At 52.0% G+C, this 18,854-nt stretch overlaps 1 protein-coding gene across 7 annotated transcripts in view; it reads right to left on the reverse strand.

Moving 5' to 3' along the window:
- The window catches only part of WHRN (whirlin), a 90,444-nt gene that overhangs the window by 36,650 nt on the left and 34,940 nt on the right, over positions 1–18,854 (reverse strand). For all 7 annotated transcript variants that reach the window (XM_036121908.2, XM_036121904.2, XM_036121907.2 and 4 more), the window contains exon 3: positions 17,711–17,836. In XM_036121908.2, the coding sequence (XP_035977801.1) occupies positions 17,711–17,836 (126 nt within the window). The remainder of the gene's footprint in view (positions 1–17,710; positions 17,837–18,854) is intronic.

Here is an 18,854-nt window from a genome sequence, read left to right on the forward strand (position 1 = left end):
AAAAAAAAGGAAAACTAAAAAAAACCCAACAGAGTTCCCCAAAGGATTTGGGGTAATATCTCCAGCACACAGCCCCACTGGGTCTGGGGACACCCAACCCTCTTGAAAGCTCGGGTCTTCTTCTGTCTCCCTTACAGCAAAGAGCTCCTTGACTTTGGATTTAATACACTCAATCCAAGTGCTATGTGAGCCTCTAGGTTTGTCTAGCCAACTGCTGAGGTCTGCGAAAAGCTGTTGGAAACTTACCCCTGGCCCCCTCACCCCACCTCTCCTTTCTGTCAGCTCCTCCTTCCCCCCAGCACACCAGCCCAGGTCTCTGTGCCTTGCGCCTTCCAGTCCCTCCACGAAGATCCCTTCCCTCACTCGTCTTCCTGGCCTAATCTCCCGCAGTCAACACCCTGGCCAGACCACACACTCTGCAAGGGCAGAAAGCCTGGGTCTTTGGGTTTCTGCTTGCGTGTCAGGTGCACGCACACGCACTTAGCAAGTCAATGCTGACCTAGTGAATGCCCAGCAGGACCCAGCTAGAGTGGGAGTGTTCTCTCTGCAGCCACAACTGGTCCTCCTCCCTGGACTAACGGTCCCCTCCCCGGCTCCCAGTGCAGGGAGGGTAGCGCAGTGTTACCTGCGAGGACTCTGAGTCAGCCTGCCTGGGTTCAAGTCCTGGCTTCACCATTTCCTGGCTGTGTGACCTTGGGCAAGTCATTTAACCTCTCTGAGCCTCACATCTGTGAGCAAGGATAAGAATCCTTATCATAAGGTTGCTGTGAGGGTGAAAGGAGCTCATACATGCAAGGTGCCCAGAGCGGAGTATGGGTCGTGTTCTTCTAGTGTGGGGTAGTATCAGTCTTCAGAGTACGGTAGCTAGTTTGCTATTTACTCTTCCTCCTTCCTCACTAGCCTGTCAGCAATTTGAGAGCAGCACTCTGCATCTCTGTACTCCGTGTGTCGGCCGTGGATCCATACAACCTAGGATAGGAGCTTGTGAGGAATGCAGCATCTCAGGCTCCCCCCAAATCTGCTGGGGCAGACTGCAGTTCCCCCCGATGACAGCAGCAATATCCACATCCCGTGTCCTCTCTCAGAACCTTGCCCCTCCCTATCAGGAGGTTGGCGTGGACGGTACCCCCAAAAGACATGCCCAGGCCTTAACCCCTAGTATCTGTGAACATGTCACCTTATCTGGAAAAAGGGTCTCTGCGATGTGATTAAGGATCTCAAGATGAGATATTTTTGGATTTGGGGTGGGCCCCAAATCTGATGACTGGGACCCTTAAAAGGGGAAGCAGAGGGACAGCTAGGACACAGAGACCCAGGGACACCTGCAGGAAGACCACGTGAAGACGGAGGCAGACCCTGGAGGGGTGCAGCCACAAACCAAGGAGGCCAGGACTCCCCCCTCTCCCAGAAGCTGCAAAAGGCAAGGGAGGTTCTCCCCGGAGCCTCGGGAAGCAGGCGACTCTGCTGACACATCTGCAACTTCCGGCCTCCAGAACTGCGAGAGAAAAAGTTTCTGCTGTTTTAAGGCACCAAGTCTGTGCTCATGTATTCGAGCAGCCCTAGGCAACCAATCAGGAAGTGAGAGTGACCGCCCTCCCCTGTGAACTTGCACGGGCTCCTGCCGCCCCGAACAACAGAGCCCAGCTGAGCGCGGCTTGCTGCCTTCTGAGGTTGGGGCGTAAAAAGAGCATAGCTCGACCTGCCTCTCTCCCAGGACCTGTGCCCCCAGATGCCCCGCGTAAGCCACCATGCTCGGAGGAAGCCCGAATTAGCTCTGTGGGAAGACGGCGTGGGGAGGCCCCCGCAGGGAAGGATGGGGACCCCAGCCAGAAGCCAACACCAACCTCCAGACACAAAAGGAAAAGAGCCTCCTAATGGCTCCAGTGCCCCGACTCTGAGCGTTCTGGCTGTGGTCTGCGACATCCTGGGGCACAGGTGAGCCGCCCTGCTGTGCCCTGTCCACCTCCTGGCCCTCAGTGGGGTGAGCAGCACTGAGGTCAGTGCACACACCCTCCCGGTTCTGCGTGGTTCTGAAGCCATAATAACTGCAACCCTTGCTGAATCATATTCTGCACTTGACAAAGACCCTGATGATTCGTGTGCATGGTCAAGTGCCCAAAGCACAGCCCAGTATGGTTACTGACCTCTCTGCAAGCCTTTCCCCCGTGCCCTATTCCACAGCAGGGGCTGAGGAGGTGCCCACTGATGATGACTTCCTTAATGAAATGGGGGAGCATGCTGACCTCAGAGTCAGCAAACCATGCACATCCTCCAGGTGCAGGCACTGAACTTGGCACGGCATGTGGGAAGCCAGAAGGGCCACCGATGCCCCTCCCTTGCCAGTCAGCTGCCACTCAGCAACTCCAGGCCCTTCCCTCAGCCACCAGGAAATGAGGGATTAGGAGAACTGCAGCCAGACCCTGTTGGCCATCTCCACCCGGTGGACAGGACAGTTTGGGGTGGGGGGGTGGCTGGGCACTTGAATGAACGCTCTCACCTTATCCTGCGACCAGGGCAAGCCGCAGCCGGGCTCCTGCCCTAACAGGCCTCCCTGAAGCAACTAAGTGTTTCCCTTTTTGACAGTAGCCTGCCTGGGAGCAATCATTGCCCTAGCAGGGGCCCCTTTAAAGGCCAGGCAACTTCAACGTTTGCAATTTATTAACCACCCCTTCGGAGGCCAGGTCACAAACCCTGCTAAGAGAGCATCCTAAGGGAGGGTGGAGAATGTGGCACTGGCGGGGGAGGCTAAAACAGCCACCTGGTATGTGCTGGGTTTCCTGGGAAAGCAATCGCCTTCCGGCTCCTTGGGAAAGATGCGCATCAGCCCGGGTTCATCAGCTGCCGGAGAGTTTCAGAGGCCAGTACAGCCTAGTCTCACCCATCAGCAACCACACCTGGAGCGGGTGAAAATCACCCGCACAATTAGAGCTACCGTTTTTGGGGTGCTTATCATGTGCCAGGCACTGGGCTTTACACACATTAGCTCATGGCATCCTGACAATACAGTACTAAGGGCACAGGTGCTGGTGGTATTATTATTTATATTTATTTATTTATTTATTTATCGGGAGAGGGTGTGCACTCGCCGGGGCTGGCATGCCTGTGAGGAACCGGAAGGAACACCCTTGGGGTTACTCCACCGCGGAGAGGCCACGCAAGATCCGTCCTTCGCCTGGGAGGCAGCCCACGGTGGACATCGCCTCGCTGGGGGTCAGAGGAGAGGGCCGGGCCCATGACCTTGGCCGGCCCCTTCCTGGCAAATCACTCCCACTCTCTGAGCCTCATTTTTCTCATCCACAAACAGAACTAATGCAGGGTTAGACTGAAAACCAGAAATAATTTTTAAAGTCAGTATTGAATACTTTTATTTGTGTTAAGTGCTTTATAAAGATTCTCTGGCTCTGTCCTCGCAACGGTCCAAGAGGTATTATTATCCCAGCTTCACAGACGAAGGAGCCGAGTCCAGGGAGAGAGTGACACAGCCAGTAACTCTGACTCCAGAGTGGCTGCGTCGAGCCACCATGTGACACGGCTTGGTAATGATGTCACAGAGCCTGGCACACAGTGGGCCTGAGAGTGTTTGCTATCGCTATGATTAATTTCCCCTCAAATCACACCTTCGTGCTGAAGTATGGCTGTAGCCATAAGTTCTTGTTTAAATAATCTTACAAGTTGAGCTAGGCCCATGCCCTCACACGGGGACAGCATGCATCCAACCATCTGGGCCACGGGTCCCCCTTCCTGACCCACGGCAGACACTGCTCAGCAATCCTCAGCTCAGCTGAGTATTCTTTCTTGCCAAGCCGGGTTAGAACGACACGAATACAAACACGGTGCAGCCATGCTCATGAAACGGCACTAGGATGCAAGATACCGATCATGGGCTGTCCTTGGGAGCAGAAAGAGCCGTCCGTCAGCAGATCAGTGACAGAGAATCTGGAGGCAGGGAAACGTGACAAAGCCCTTCCCAACATCAAATCAAACCTGCATTGCCGATCCCAGACCTTCGGGCTTCTGGGCTCGGCCAGGCTGTTGGCGACAGTGTGCAGAGGGGAGCACGTGGCCTCCGCGGGCCCCGCGCCTGGAATCGCCCATCCTCTGCCAATTGAGAGCATGGTATGGGGCAGGCCGCTTAATCTCACCGAGCCTCGGGTTCCTTCGTGCATAAAACGGGGATGATGACCATCAGTGCCCCTCGTGGGGCGGTGATGAGGACAGAACAGCAGGATTCAGAAAGCACCTAGGTGGGACTGTGAGTGGTCAATAGGCAGCTTCTCTCGCGCCGTGGTTATTGGGCAGACTGCAGAAATATTCCTGTCTGTGCTCCTCCCCCAGTTTGCCCGAGAACCACTCCGCAAGGGGACAATCTCTGGAAGTTCTGTAAGAGCCCCCGGGGTTGGCCGGAGGGGAGGAGAGGGTGGGAATGGGCCTTCTGTGACTAAGCCCCAGTCCTGCCTGAGTTCCAACACCAGCTCCTCCACCTCCTAGCTGTGTGACCTTGGGCATGTCACATAACCTCTCTGGGCCTCGGCTGCCCGTCTCTAAAATGTGCCTCCTACAGGGTCACTGGGAGGACTAAGTGACTCAGTGCAGGCACAGCGCTCATGGTGCACCCTGGCTGGCCCATAGAGGGCACTCCCCAAATGCTGGTGATCACTATTATTATTACTGTCGAGTAGAAAGAGCTAGAAGACTGCTCTGCCCTAACTTCCTTCTGTTATTATTGTCCCGTTATGATTATTACTAACCTCACGCTGCCGTACCTCCTGCCATTTTCACCACGCTTTTACTTAAACGTATTCTGAACGGCCAGAAGACTCCCCCAGGTTCCGAGTCCCCAAGTACAGTGTGTGGAAACCCTGGGCAGGTGTCGCTACTGTGCTGACGGCAGAGAACGCGGGCAGGAGCAGGGAGGGCTGAGTGCCTGGCCCCCATCACACAGATTCAGGGTTGAAGGGTGGAGTAGCTAACAGGGGAGTCCTGGAGCCAATCCCAGCCCAGTTCTACCACTTCCTTGCTGTGTGACCTGGAGCAAGTGACAACCGCCCTGAGCCTCAGTTTGCTCATCTTTCTGTGAAGGATGATACAGCGTGGACTTACTGCAGGGACCGCCACGGGATTCGTTAAGGTGGAACATGAAAGTCACTTTGTGGGGTGCTGGGCCTAGAATAATCACTCAGTGGATGCCGGCTGTCACCATTTCTCGCCCCAACACCTCTATTTCTCTCCCATGGGCACCGGGAGTCTCCGCTGTCACCTCTCACGTCTATTCTGCCCGCTCAGCACAGTTTCCGTGCAATGCACGCAGGGGCCCCGAATGCAGGCGCTGTGTCACGCGCACCTCACTGTGTTCCCCAGACCGCCAGCACCTGGCGCCCACCCTATTGCCGGCAGGGCTCCAACAACAGGAGAGACCCACGGGGCCCTGGGGTGCTGGGGGCGTGGGGGAGGGGGGCAGGACCCAGCCAACAGGGCTCTCTCCAGACCCCACTGAAGGCAGACGAGAGAAAACAGGCGCACTCAGGAGACATTCCGCCCTTTTCTCCTTGGCATGCTTTCCCTCTCTCTGACTGACAGAAGAGAGAACACTGGAGGTATTCAATCACAGCACTGAACAGTGATCCTAACGAGGGTGCTAAAATACACCTTTGCTACCTACATGTTTGGGCTTTGATTTTGGGGGAGGCCCATCTCAATGCTCAGAAGCGGCGATAACTGACCCGAAATCTGATAAATCAGAGATGTCAGGTTTTGAACCTGGGAAAGGGAAGCGATTTTCTAAGAAGCTGATGGTTGGGTCATAAAAGGAACAGAAGGAAAAGAAGAGTCGCTTGCTGAGACACTGTGGGTGCAACAGGCCAGAGAGAGAAAGGTCTGGAAAGACAAGCCAGCTGTTGACAGTCGTCACGTTCCGGGGCTGGACGAAGGGAGGGCGGGCTGTCACCACAACCCGAGTCGGGGTATGACTTGACTTTTCTACAACTATCTTTACAAGTAGAGAAAGTAAAGATTTTTTTAAAATACGTATTACACACGTAGACGAGTTGCTATCTGCCAGGATTCTCCACGGTAGACGTATTATTTTTCCTTTTACAATTAGGAAATATTCTGGTAGAGGTATTTTCGCACTATGCACGAGAAAGAATCCTGTCTCTGCCTAAACCTCTGCCCGCCGTTTAACACCCACTGGCGCATCTTGCCTGTGGCAACTGTTAGTATAATGTAATGTTTTAATGGCGATTTCCTCCTCCCTCATTCCTTCTGTGTTTATTAATGGGAATTTTTCCTTAGGGAAGAGTTGTTGCTTCTCCCTCATCTATTTATTCGTTCTTTATGTAATTACATTAGGACGGACTCATGGCTATCTCCTGCATTCTCCCGCCACGGGGAGCTCTTCTGATCCGCTGGTGGGTTCAGCGACCGAACTTGCAGCATGTCCTTACTTTGTGGGACCTACCAGAGGATGCCCCGGACCCCTCCTGTACCTTCCCTGCCCAAGACCTGGAATTACCATTTCTACAGAGACCCCTGGCTCCTTTTTTTTTTTTTTTTAAAGATTTTATTTATGGGGCGCCTGGGTGGCTCAGTTGGTTAAGCGGCTGCCTTCGGCTCAGGTCATGATCCTGGGGTCCTGGGATCGAGCCCCGCATCGGGCTCCCTGCTCCGCAGGAAGCCTGCTTCTCCCTCTCCCTCTGCCTGCCTCTCTGCCTACTTGTTCTCTATCTCTCTGTCAAATAAATAAATAAAATCTTTAAAAAAATAAAAAGATTTTATTTATTTATTAGAGAGAGTGAGCACAAGCAGGGGTGAGAGGAGGCCGAGGGAGAGGGAGAAGCAGGCTCCCCGATGAGCAGGGAGCCCGATGCGGGGCTCGATCCCAGGACCCTGGGATCATGACCTGAGCCAAAGGCAGACGCGTAACCGACTGAGCCACCCAGGCACCACCCCCAGCCCCCGGCTCCTTTTATTTAGAAAAGAGTATTTAGAAACTAAGATCTGGGCACTAGGTGTACCTATTTTTATTGGGGTTTCCCTGCTTCCAGCCCTTCTCCGTGACTAGAGCAAAGAACTATGCATAGGTGTTCGAAATCACCCATACACACACACAGCTATGTTTCCGTATCTGCATGTGTCCACATTTACATTTTGTCTCTTTTTTTGATAAGTGTGTCCATATTGATACCTTTGATTCAGTCCCACAAGGTTTATTTCCTACTTTCCTTACTTGTAATGTTTTCTGAAAGTGAGAACTTGGCTTTCATTATCTAAAACATAGTTACTTAGTTTTTCAACCCTAGAGTACAAATGAGGTAGTTTCAGAATTCCTAATCTATGTGCTTTTTTTTTTCTTTTTTGGCGGGGAGGGGCAGAAGGAGGGGGGGGAGAGAGAGAGAGAGAGAGAGAGAGAGAGAGAAACTCAAGGAGGCTCCACACTCAGTGCTGAGCCTGACTCAGGGCTCGATCTCATGACACTGAGATCACGACCTGAGCCAAAATCAAGAGTCAGACACTTAACCAACTGAGCCATCCAGGCGCCCCCATACGCTTTTTTTTTTTTTTAAGATTATTTATTTATTTGACAGAGAGAGAGACAGCAAGAGAGGGAACACAAGCAGGGGGAGTGGGAGAGGGAGAAGCAGGCTTCCCGCCGAGCAGGGAGCCTTATGTGGGGCTCGATCCCAGGACCCTGGGATCATGACCTGAGCCGAAGGCAGACGCTTAACGACTGAGCCACCCAGGCGCCCCCCCGCATATGCTTTTGAGGAAAAAAAAAACCAAACCAAAACTGCCAACTGGAATACAGTGTTTGCGTATAGTTCTCCTTGTCTTTTGCTTTACAACATCAGTCAAAACAATGTTTCCAAAATTACTTAGACGAGTGCCTTTCTTCTCCATTCTCAGTGTGGTGGTGTGACTCATCGGTAATAGTTAGATTCCTTTGTCTTCATGTGGCTCAGCCTGCACTCTTGTCTATACCCCCCACAGCCTAGCTGATTTTTAAAAATTTACATACAGTAAAATCCACCCTTCCATGTAGGGTTCTGTGGGTTTCGACAAGTGCATGGAGTCACGTGTCCACCGCTATTCATACAAAACTGTTTCCCAGATCTGCTGCCCATTCTGAAAGTCCTTCACAAATTCTTGAGGCAAGTCCTTGTCAAAAACGCAGTTAGAACCCATTTTCTTCTCCAACTTCATGGCTTGTCTTTCCGTTCTCTTGAAAGTGTCTCCCGCAAAGCAGAAGTCTTTAATTTTGATAAAATCCCATTTGTCAAATTTTTCTTTTATGCAGCTTGCTTCTGATGTTATATCTAGAAACTCTGCCTTGAGGTCACACAGATCTTCTCCTGCCTTTTCCCCTAGAGGTAGTCTGGCTTTATCTTCTCCGTTTTGAGTTCATTTTCATGGAAGGTGTTGAGGTTTGGGTAAAGGTTCATTTGTTTGCCCACAGACATCCAACTGCTCCAGCACCGTTTGTTGAAAGGACTATCCTTTCTCCACTGAATTACCTTCGCGCTTCTTGCCAAAAATCAGCTAAGTCTATTTGTGGAGGTTTATTTCTGGACTCACTCCTCTGGTCCGCTGATCGATGTGTCTGTCCTCCACTAATACCGCCCACGCTATCTTGCTTAATGCAGCCTTACAGTAAGTCCTGAAGTCAGGTAGCGAGTTCTCCAACAGTGCTCTTCCGTTTGAGAATTGTTTTGACTTTCCTAGTTTCTCTGTCTGTCCATTTAAATGCTTAGAATCAGCTTGTAAATATCTACAAAAAAACCTACTAGACTTGGAAATGGGGATTGCACTGAATCCAGATCAAATTAGGGAGACCTGACATCTCAATCACACTGAGCCTTCCCGTCCACAAACACAGTGTATCTCTCCATTTATTTACTTTTTTTGTTTTATACTTGTCAGCATACAAATACGACACATATTTTGTTATTTATACCTAAGGACTTTTGGGTGCTACTCTAAATTGTATTTATGAATTCTGAATTCCAGTAATTCATAGCCAGCCTAAAGAAATACAATTGATTTTTGTAGGCTTTGTTATCATTCCACCTTGCTAAATTCATTTATTGGTTCTAGGCACTTTTTTGGAGATTCTTTGGAAATTTCCATGTAGACGATCAGTCTTTATAAATAGGGTCTCATTTCTTCTTTTCGTATCTGTGTGCCTTTTATTTCTTTTTATTGACTCACTGCACTGATGACAACTTCTCGAATGATACTGAACAGGAGTGGTGAGAGAAGACATTTTTGCCTCATTTCAATCTTAGAAGAAAGCACTTAGTAAAAAGCCTTTTTATTTCTTAGAAGATAGCTTTGTTGTAAATGTTTACAAGCTGATTCTGAACGTTTTTCACCATTAAGTATGTTTAGCTGGAGGTTTGTGTGGGTGCCCATTATCGAGTCAAGGAAGTTCCCTTTGATTCCTAGTGTGCTGAGAGTTTTTATCATAACTGGACATTGAACCTTATTAAATGCTTTTTCCATTCATATGTTTTTTTTTTCCCTTTAGTCTGCTAATAACACTGGTTTTCGCATGTCGATCCAGCCTTGCATTCCTTGGATAAAGGAATCCCCACTTGGTCACAGTATATATATCCCTTTTATAGACTGAAAGATTTGATTTGCTAATATTTTGTTGAGTATTTTTGCACTCAACGTATCCTGAAGGGTAGCGGTCAGTGGTCTTCTTGCAATGTATGTATTTGGTCATGGTATTACATGATGCTGGCCTCATAAAATGGGCTGGGAAGCACAGCCTTATCTTTTTTTTTTTTTTAAGATTTATTTATTTATTTTAGAGGAGAGACAGAGAGAGAGAGCGAGAGAGAGCAAGGGGGGGAGGGGCAGATGGACAGGGAGAGAGAATCTCAAGCAGACTCCCTGCTGGGCGCGGAGCCCAATCCAGGGTTTGATCTCACGACCCTGAGACCATGACCTGAGCTGAAACCAAGAGCTGGACACCCAACCGACTGAGCCACGTAGGCGCCCCGCATTGTCTCATCTTTTATTTCCAGGAAAAGATGGCATAGTATTTCTTTTCCTTAACTGTTCAAAAAGGTTCATTAGTGGGGCACCTGGGTGGCTCAGTCGTTAAGCATCTGCCTTCAGCTCGGGTCATGATCCTGGGGTCCTGGGATCGAGCCCCGCATCGGGCTCCCTGCTCTGCGGGAAGCCCACTTCTCCCTCTCCCACTCCCCCTGCTTGTGTTCCCTCTCTTGCTGTCTCTCTCTGTCAAATAAATAAATAAAATCTTTAAAAAAAAAAAAAAAAGTTCATTAGTGAAAGCATCCGGACCTGAGTTTTCTTTTTTGGATGGTTTTTGAATACAAATTCAATTTCTCTGACACATACACAGAACTCCAGGTTCTTCTAGTTTTCTTTCTTGAGTGTTCATAGTTTACATCTTTTAAGAAATTGGTCTATTCATCTAAGTTATAGAATTTATAGGCTGCGTATTGTTTGTAACATGCCCTAATTATCTAAGATTTTTTTCAGCTGTCAGGCATTATATAAATATGAATATTGAATTTTTGCTATCTCATTAGGACTGCCATAAAAATCAGCCACAATCACAAATAAAAATACCCTTAGACGGTCCTCATTAAACAGGTGATACGTGGTAGCCTCACCCCTTCCCCCACCAAGAATAAGCAGGAAGCAGCCTTGGAGAGTTTGCCAAGCTCGTTCTTCTCTCCCAGCAGAACTATTTCAGGAAAGCATGGGGACACAGTCAGCTGGCAAGGTCAAAATCCCTGATGATGCAGGTAGGGGCTCTGTGCGAGGGGTCCCGGCCCACTTCTCCATGACCCTCAGCCAGTCCCTTCCCCTCCTGCTGGCTCTTAGCACCCCCATGTATAACATGGGAGGTTGGGGGCTGGGATCTGTCCTCACAGATGGATTCCCACCACCTACCCTCCATCAGGGAAGAGCTGGGGGTGGCACCTGAGGCCCCCAGGGCCCCTGTGATGAGCAGACCTCACCGTGGGCCATGGCTGCCTCTCAGCTCCTTTCAACACAAAGGCAAGCATCCCTGAGGGAAAGGGTCTGATTGCTCAGCTCATATCCTAAGCGAGTATGATGATCACTAACACTTCTTAGTGGGATTTGATCCTTAAAAAAAAAAAAAAATGCAGGCTCTGTGCTGTGTTCAGGCCAGAACGCAAATCAAACAGTGGTCAAGATCGGAGCTTTAGGGTCAAAAGACCTGGTTTGGGGCCTGCCTCGGCCAGACTCACTCCTTCATTGAAGAAATATTTCCTGAACACCTACTGTGCGCCAGGCTCTGTCGTGGGCAGGGAGATGAAGTGTTTAAAGAACCACCAGGCTCTGCGAAACAGAGACAGTCATGAAATAAATACTCCCAATTTACGATGGGATGAAAGAGTTCTCCCCCACCCCCCAGCTGTGGCGAGGGTTCGGGGTGACGCAGGTAGATCACCTGCTATTGGTGGGTGCTCATCAAAGGGGTGCTGCCTAGGCTCAGTTTAGAGAGGGAGAGTCGGGAGAAGAGACACCGGCAAAGCCCATCCAAGGAGGGGTCAGGCTCAGCCCATCCGGCTTCACCAACGAAGCCGACACACAGTGTGGGCTCCGGCGAAGCCCAGCAAACAGGGCAGATCTGCAAGCAGCAGGCTGTCCCCAGCCACTGAGACACCAATGTGGCCCCAGACACATGTCCCACAGCTGCAAGCAGCAGACTGATAACCCAAAACGTGGGACACTCTTGGGAACAGAGATCTTGCTTAGAGGGACCCCAGCCAGGATGGCAGCCTACTCCTACCAGCGGAAGCGAAATGGGCCTCCCACCCTGGCATGACCTCAGGGGTGAAGGCTGTGTGGCCAGGCAGGATCCGGACAACCGCGCTGGGCTTGAGAAGCTTGGTGACTTCTAAGAAGAACGCGTGTCCTTCATTTCCTCTCTCTGCATTCCTTTGTTATCTGGTCAAGTTAGGGTACTAGGGAGGTGACAGCAAAGCACATGGCCTTTGGAGGGCCTGAGGGGCCAGGGCCCCAGATCCCTGTGTGATCCCAAGCAAGTTACTGCACCTCTCTGAGCCTCAGTTGCTCATCTATGAAACTGCACTATTGATGCCCAGCAGGGGGCTATTGGGAGGATTACGTAGGAGTGTACCCTACAGGGTTGAGCACAGTGCCTGATTTATAATAACTGGTTAATAAATAGCAACTGCCATCATTATTATCATTTTTAAATGCCAGTTGATCTGGCTGTCCTCAAAGGAACAAGTAAGGTTTTATGATCCATTCTGTGACTGCGGCTAGAAGCTGGGGCGGGCGGGGGGCAGGTGCAAAGGAACAAGAGAGGTCTAAAGGTAAATGCTGAAGGGGGAGTTAGCCCCTCCTGGGAGGGTGGGACAGCTCCACGCTCCACCCCGGCCACCCCCAGGCTAAGTGCTGGGAAGTGCCTGACCTCCTCCCGAGAGCTTCTCCCCCGGTACTTGACTTGCCCTCCCCTGGACTCAGAAGCGAAGTGAGCAGCTGGAGCCCAGGCAGAAGGCAGCATTTCCACCCCGGGAAAGCTCTGCCCAGCGGCAAGGAGCCCTATTGACAAATAAAGCCTGTTCTTGGCTCCGCCACCCACCCAGCCAAGCCCCTTTATTCCGTTTCAATATGCCTGATTCCACTGACAGCGCATTGGCAATGAACGGAATTAATCAGTCCTGGATGCCCAAGCGAGTGTGGGCAGGTGTTAGCACATTCGAGGGAACTTGGAGGGGGGACGTGAGATAGTGGCAGGGAATGTAAAGTGCTTTCCTGCGGCGGGGACCGAAGAAGGAAAGGCCTCTTCCGGGGGCGGGCATTTGATGAGCAAATAAAGCCTTTGACTGCCTGCCACTGGGTAGCAAGCCAAAATGACCGGGAAACTTCCATGGAATGTTTTTCTGTGGCCTTGTTTCAAAACGGGCACAGTTCTACTGTTGCTGCTTTCATGCTTATAAAAGTAACATTCACTCCATTCAGACCCTGCGCAGGAACGTGAAGAATAGTGAAAGTCGTCTGTCATCCTACCGCCTTCGGATAACCAGGCTGACATGTTGGTACAGGTCGGTGAGGCTGTTTCTCCGTGTTCTCTGCGCATATTTTTACACACATCTACAGTCTGAGTGAGATCCTGTTAGGTCAGCGGTTTTGCAGCCTGTGTTCTCCACTTAATAACAGACCTTGGACATCCTTCCCTATTACTAACTGCGGATCCTGAGCATCATCTTTTCACGGCTGCATGGTCTTGGGTGAACTACACACCCTGTGTGAGCGGGCTCTGTTCACTTTGTCCGCATCATTTGGCACCTTCTCCCCACCTGGCTCCCTGCATTCAGCCACACTGGCCTTCCTCTGCATCTGGGAACATTTCACTCCCATTGACTTAAGCGTTTGCTATTCTTTCTGCCTGGAATTCTCATTTCCTCCTTTACATCATTAATTTTCTTCTCTTCTTTTAAATTTCAACTGAAATGTTTCTTCCTCCAGGAAGCCTTCCCAGATATCCAAGATCAGAGCCAGTCTCCCCTGTTATATACCCACATGGTTCCATGTGCTTTGCCCTCTTATTATTTATCCTGATTGTAATTACACAATTGAGTAATTCCACCCCTGACCCGCCCTGTCTTCCCAATAGAAAGTAAGCTCCTGGAGGTCAGAAACTCTATCTGTCTTGCTCAGCTCAGAAGCCACAGGGCGAGCACTGTGTCTGGCACGCAGAAGTCCTCAGTATATACCTGCTGATTAAAAGGAAGGTAGAGAAGGAGGGGCAGCCATGGACACTCACTGCCTTCATGTAATGTCCCCTCTCTCCTGCCCTCCCATTCTCCCTTCCTCCCTTCCTTCCTCATAAAACACCTGCCAGAAGGCTACCTGTTTCGCCATCTCTCTGTGGCTATGGGGACCCGCAGGGTTCCCCTGAAGGGGAACGGAGTATGTTCCTGGCGTCTGGGCACCCTCTGGCTCTCTCGGGCTGGGAAAATGTACAAATCTAGGCGAAAGCCTCCAAAATCATCCAGCCCAACTATTCAGCTACTTGCTGTCCATGCAGGGAGACCGAGGCCCAGTGAGGGGAAGGACACGGCCACCCTCACACAGCTGGTCGGCAGCAGGTCTTAGGGCTCCTGTCCTCCCCTACACAAGGCAACCCCAGGCTCTGTGAGGCCTGGGTTCAAATCCCAGCTCTGACATTAGAAAAAGTTTGACCTGCAATTCCATGAGCCTCCGTCTCTTCAGCTGTAAACTGGAGACTGCGACACCTATTATCACCAGGAGGGGAGGAGGTGGAGCCTAGCGGTTAAGAACATGGAACGGAGAGGGTGGGGGTGGGGTAACCGGGTGATGGGCATTAAGGAGGGCGCGTGATGGAATGAGCCCTGGGTGTTATGTACTACTGATGAATCACTGAACTCTATTTCTAAAACTAATAATGCACTATATGTTAATTGAATTTTTTTTTTTTTAAAGATTTTATTTATTTATTCATGAGAGACAGAGAGAGAGAGAGGCAGAGGGAGAAGCAGACTCCCAAGGAGCAGGGAGCCCGATGTGGGACTCGATCCCAGGACCCTGGGATCATGACCTGAGCCGAAGGCAGACGCTTAACCATCTGAGCCACCCAGGTGCCCATATGTTAATTGAATTTAAATAAAATAAAATTATAAAGAAAAAACAAGAAAAAAAAAAAGAACACGGACTTAGAGTGTGCTGGGTGGGCACAGACCTAACACGTCTTAGCTGGGTGACCTGGGGCAAGTTGCTAAACACTGCTCCCGAATCTGCCACCTGTAAAATGGGGACGAGAATATTCCTTTCTCACACCTTGTCCTAAAAATCACGTAACACTGTGAGGTGTTTAGCACAGTTCCTGGCACGGTGACTCCTCAGTAAGTGGACAACATGATAATAAAACCTGCCATCTGTCAGTGATGAGAGAGACAGATGCAGAGACAGAGACCGGGAATGTGCCCAGGGCTCTCAGGCCAGACCCTAACATGTCCTCTCCCACGCTCCCTCTCTCTTTCTTTTAACATGGATTCAGTCAGAATGCATCTGCCACCAACAAAGTATAGAATGTGCTCTTATGTTTCCTGTCACGGAGGACACGGCTCACGTCATCACAAGCATTCTCTCTACGAGAGACCAGAGGAAAATTGCTCTCAGGCCTCAGGAAGAGGAATAACCACACTTCTCAAGCACAGGTGGTCTGTTTTCACCTCACAGACGTCTCTGACCTGCTTCCATCTTTGAACTGGCTGCCAGGAAGCTCAGAGCCAAATCTGCGGCCTGCCTGAAGCGAGTGCTCTGGGAAAGACCCTCACCCTGGCTTCATCCCTTTCTCTCAGCCCCCGTATTTCTTCTCCCTAATCTTCTCACTCATTTAATAAAAAAAAAAAAATCCTTATTCGGTGCCGAGAAACTGCCACTCATCTTTTTTGAAATTGGGGGTGGGTGAGAAATAAATGGAATTAAAACTGCACACAGGCCAAATGCAACGTGGTCGGCTGAAGCAGACGACATTAGTGGAAAAACTGGTGACCCTGAAGAAAGTGTGTGGTTTGTCGAATAGCATCATACCAACATCAGTTTCTTGGCCTTGACGGACATACCATGGTTATTATGTAAGATGTTGACGTTAGGGGAAGCTGGATGAAGGATAAACGGGAAATCCCCTTGTGACTTCTCAGTAAATCTAAAATTATCCCAAAATAACGAACTTCTTAAACAAAATGTGTGCACAGGCTACTGGGAGATTGTTTCCTCTTGGGAGTCCCCCTCGAGGTGTCATCATTACCTGAGAACACGGCATGCGCTCTGGGGACCCAGGGGCATTTCAGAATCAACCAGACCCAACCAACGTTCGTGGAGCCTCTACCGCCAGCCCAGCTGGCCAGGTGCCGAGCACGGTTCTAGAACCAGAATCCCCATCCCCGCGTGGGAGTCCCACTAGCTGCGCGACGCTCTGAGTCTCAGCGGCTGCACCTGTAAAATGGGCTAACCCGAGAAGCTGCTCTCACAGGGGTGTCGCGGGTACGTGACTTAACGGCAGAAAGTGCGGGAGAAACAGGAGCCTGTCTCAGGCTGCCGGGGCTGCTGTGACAAAGCATGGCACACTGGGTGGCTTAAAACCAGCAGACATTTATTTCTTGCAGTTCTGGAGGCTGGGAGTCTGGGATCAGGGGCGAGCACGGTCGGGTTCTGGTGGGGACCCTCTTCCCGGCTGCAGACTGCCCATTTCCTGTGGCAAGGGAGCTCCGTGGGACACGAATCCCATTCGCGAGGCTCCACCCTCATGACCTAAGCTCCTCCCAAAGGCTCCCCCTTCCTAATACCGTCATGTTGGGGGGTAGGGATTCCACAGATGAATGTAGGGGACACATGGATTCAGTCCCTAACAGCGACACTCAATAAATTTAATCTTCCTTACTAATGTCATCGTCAGCTCGTACCTCCTCTCATCTTTCTAACAATCCTGAGAAAGAGGTGTCATTTTTGATGCTTATCTGGGAAAGGGAAGGGAAGCACGGACAGGTGGAGGGGCTCTCCAGGGTCACCCAGCTATTCAAGCTAAAACAGCAAAGCTGGGATTCGAACCCAATCTTCCGGACTCCAAGCCCAGAGCTCTTCCAACTGCATCGTACGTCCGAAAAGAAGCTGAGATTGTGAAGACACAGTCTCATCTCGTGTTCCGTTCCCCGGCCATCTGGTTACCCACGGTCAAACCTTCTGGCTCCCTCAGGGACACCCCTTTCCTCCCCAGCCCCTCTACCCCCAACCTGTCTCATTCTGCAAGGCGGGCTCAGACCCACCTGTGCCCACGGTCACTGCTCCCATTGCTGCTGCCTTGGCTTCCCTGGCATCAGGATTTAGCCCAAACACAGCCGCCATTTATTTAGGTGATCTGTCTCCTGGGCCCGGCATCCTTGTCCCTGCCTCGCTCACTGTCTCCGCTCCGCCAAGCCCTGAGCAAGCTCTGGCAGAGGGGATGGGGCGGCGTAGTGGCTAAGGCCACGGGCTGTGGACCAGACAGTCCTGCTCCGCAACCTGTCGGCGGCGTGACCTTGGAGGTCGGTGTCACCTTCTCTACGTGTCCGCCTCCCCCACTGGAAAACGTGAGGGTCGGAGCCACCTCACCTGAGCGGCAGCCTGAGGGTTCAATGAGATCTGCGTGAAGTCCATCACCAGTACCTGGCCCACAGTCAGCCTTCTCCAAAGCGCGAGCTAACGATACTATTTCAGCCGTTGCCGGCTGCCCTGATGGACTGGCAGCCGGGAGCCGCTGGGTGCAAGCCCAACCCAGCTCCCGCTTTCTCCGCTCTCCCCTCTCCATGCTCCGTGATGAACCTGAGGTCAGAGCCACTGCAGCCGCTGGCGGCGTTTGCAAACGCGGTCACGAACTCAGCTGGCCTGCCGCCCAGCTGCATGTGGGGGAGGCTGCCCTGCTCCGAGGACTGCTGGGAGGTGGGCTCGGGAGGTGGGGGCAGGCCCCTGCTGCCTGCTCTGGGCACGCAGCCAGGGGGGCTCCCGGCTGCGACCAGTCCTCGGCGGGGGCGGGGGGGGGCCGGGGGTGCTGACTGCCCCGCTGCAGGTCTGACCGAAAATCAGCTGCAAAGAGCTCCACACACAGCTCCTTCCCTCCCTCAGCCCCGCGCATGCAGCCCTGGCGCCCATCCCCGCCCGTGTGAGTCCAGCTGCTCACCTTGAGTCCACTGCTTTCTGCTTCTGAGCCCAGGTCCACGCCGGTGACGTAAATGCCCAGGCCGTACTCGGCTCCCCCGCGGATTGTGAGACCCAGGGACCGGCCGTCCCCCAGCACCAGGTTCACCTGCAGGAGGGACAGGAGATCACTATTCGAGGGCCTGGAGGGTGACATGAACGTCATGGGAGGCGGCACAGCAGGCTCTGGAGTCCTTGGCCTACCCCAAAGGGCACGTGGGTTCAGGCCTGGAACATTCCAGATCCTCTGCTCCAGCTCTGCCTCCAACTTGCTGAGTGACCTTGAGGGAAGTCCCTCTCCCTCCCGGGGCCACAGCTGTTAAGTGCAGAAAAAGAAAGGCGATGAAGGAGGTGACCTCTTGAGATCCCCAGAGAGATGTAACATTTCAGGTTTTTACATGTTCCCCACACTGTGGGGGCCACAGACCCCCCAGCTGCCCTTCACCACACCCTTCAGCCAGGGAGAGCCTACTCTGGCCCCAGGCTCCTTCACCTTCCATCCTCCTTAGGATCAAGGCTAAGTCCACTCCGCCTCCCTGGACATCTCCCACCGGCCAGGGGTCCCCTGCCTCCCCCAGGAGTCTCCTGCTCTGCCACCCATCCCTGCGGCCCACAGCAGTGAGGCCCCCAGCTGCCCTTCCTTCTACAAACACAGGAGCACCTGCCGAGTGCAGACCCAGTGCTGGGCCAGGGGACCAAGAGACAGCACAGACCCGTCCTGCTCCCAAGGGTCTCAGCAGAAGGGCACAGAGACCAGGAAGCAGACCTTCACAGGACAGTGTGATCAGAGCATGATGGGGTGGCTCAGGGGCCATGACGATGCAGAGAAGATGCAAGGTCCTGACTGGGGGTGAGGGTAGTGGTTGGGGGGCTTCCCGGAGAAGGTGACATCGGTGATGAGATTGGAGGGTGAGCAGGTCAACCGGGCAGGGGCAGGGCAGGGGTGCAGGTATGGGCCAGCATGGGTCACTGCTTGGCCGTAGGGGAGCATGCTTTGCTCAGGATAGGATGGTGGAGGTGGGTTGCTGTGGCCAAGGCGGGGAGTGCTGAGGGGTAGTTGGTGGGGGGGCGGCTAGGGAGGACAGGCAGGAGAGGCTGGGGGCAGATTCAGGAAGGCCCCATAATCC

Source organism: Halichoerus grypus, chromosome 14 (assembly GCF_964656455.1).
Source record: "Halichoerus grypus chromosome 14, mHalGry1.hap1.1, whole genome shotgun sequence".
Taxonomy (NCBI): Eukaryota; Metazoa; Chordata; class Mammalia; order Carnivora; family Phocidae; genus Halichoerus; species Halichoerus grypus.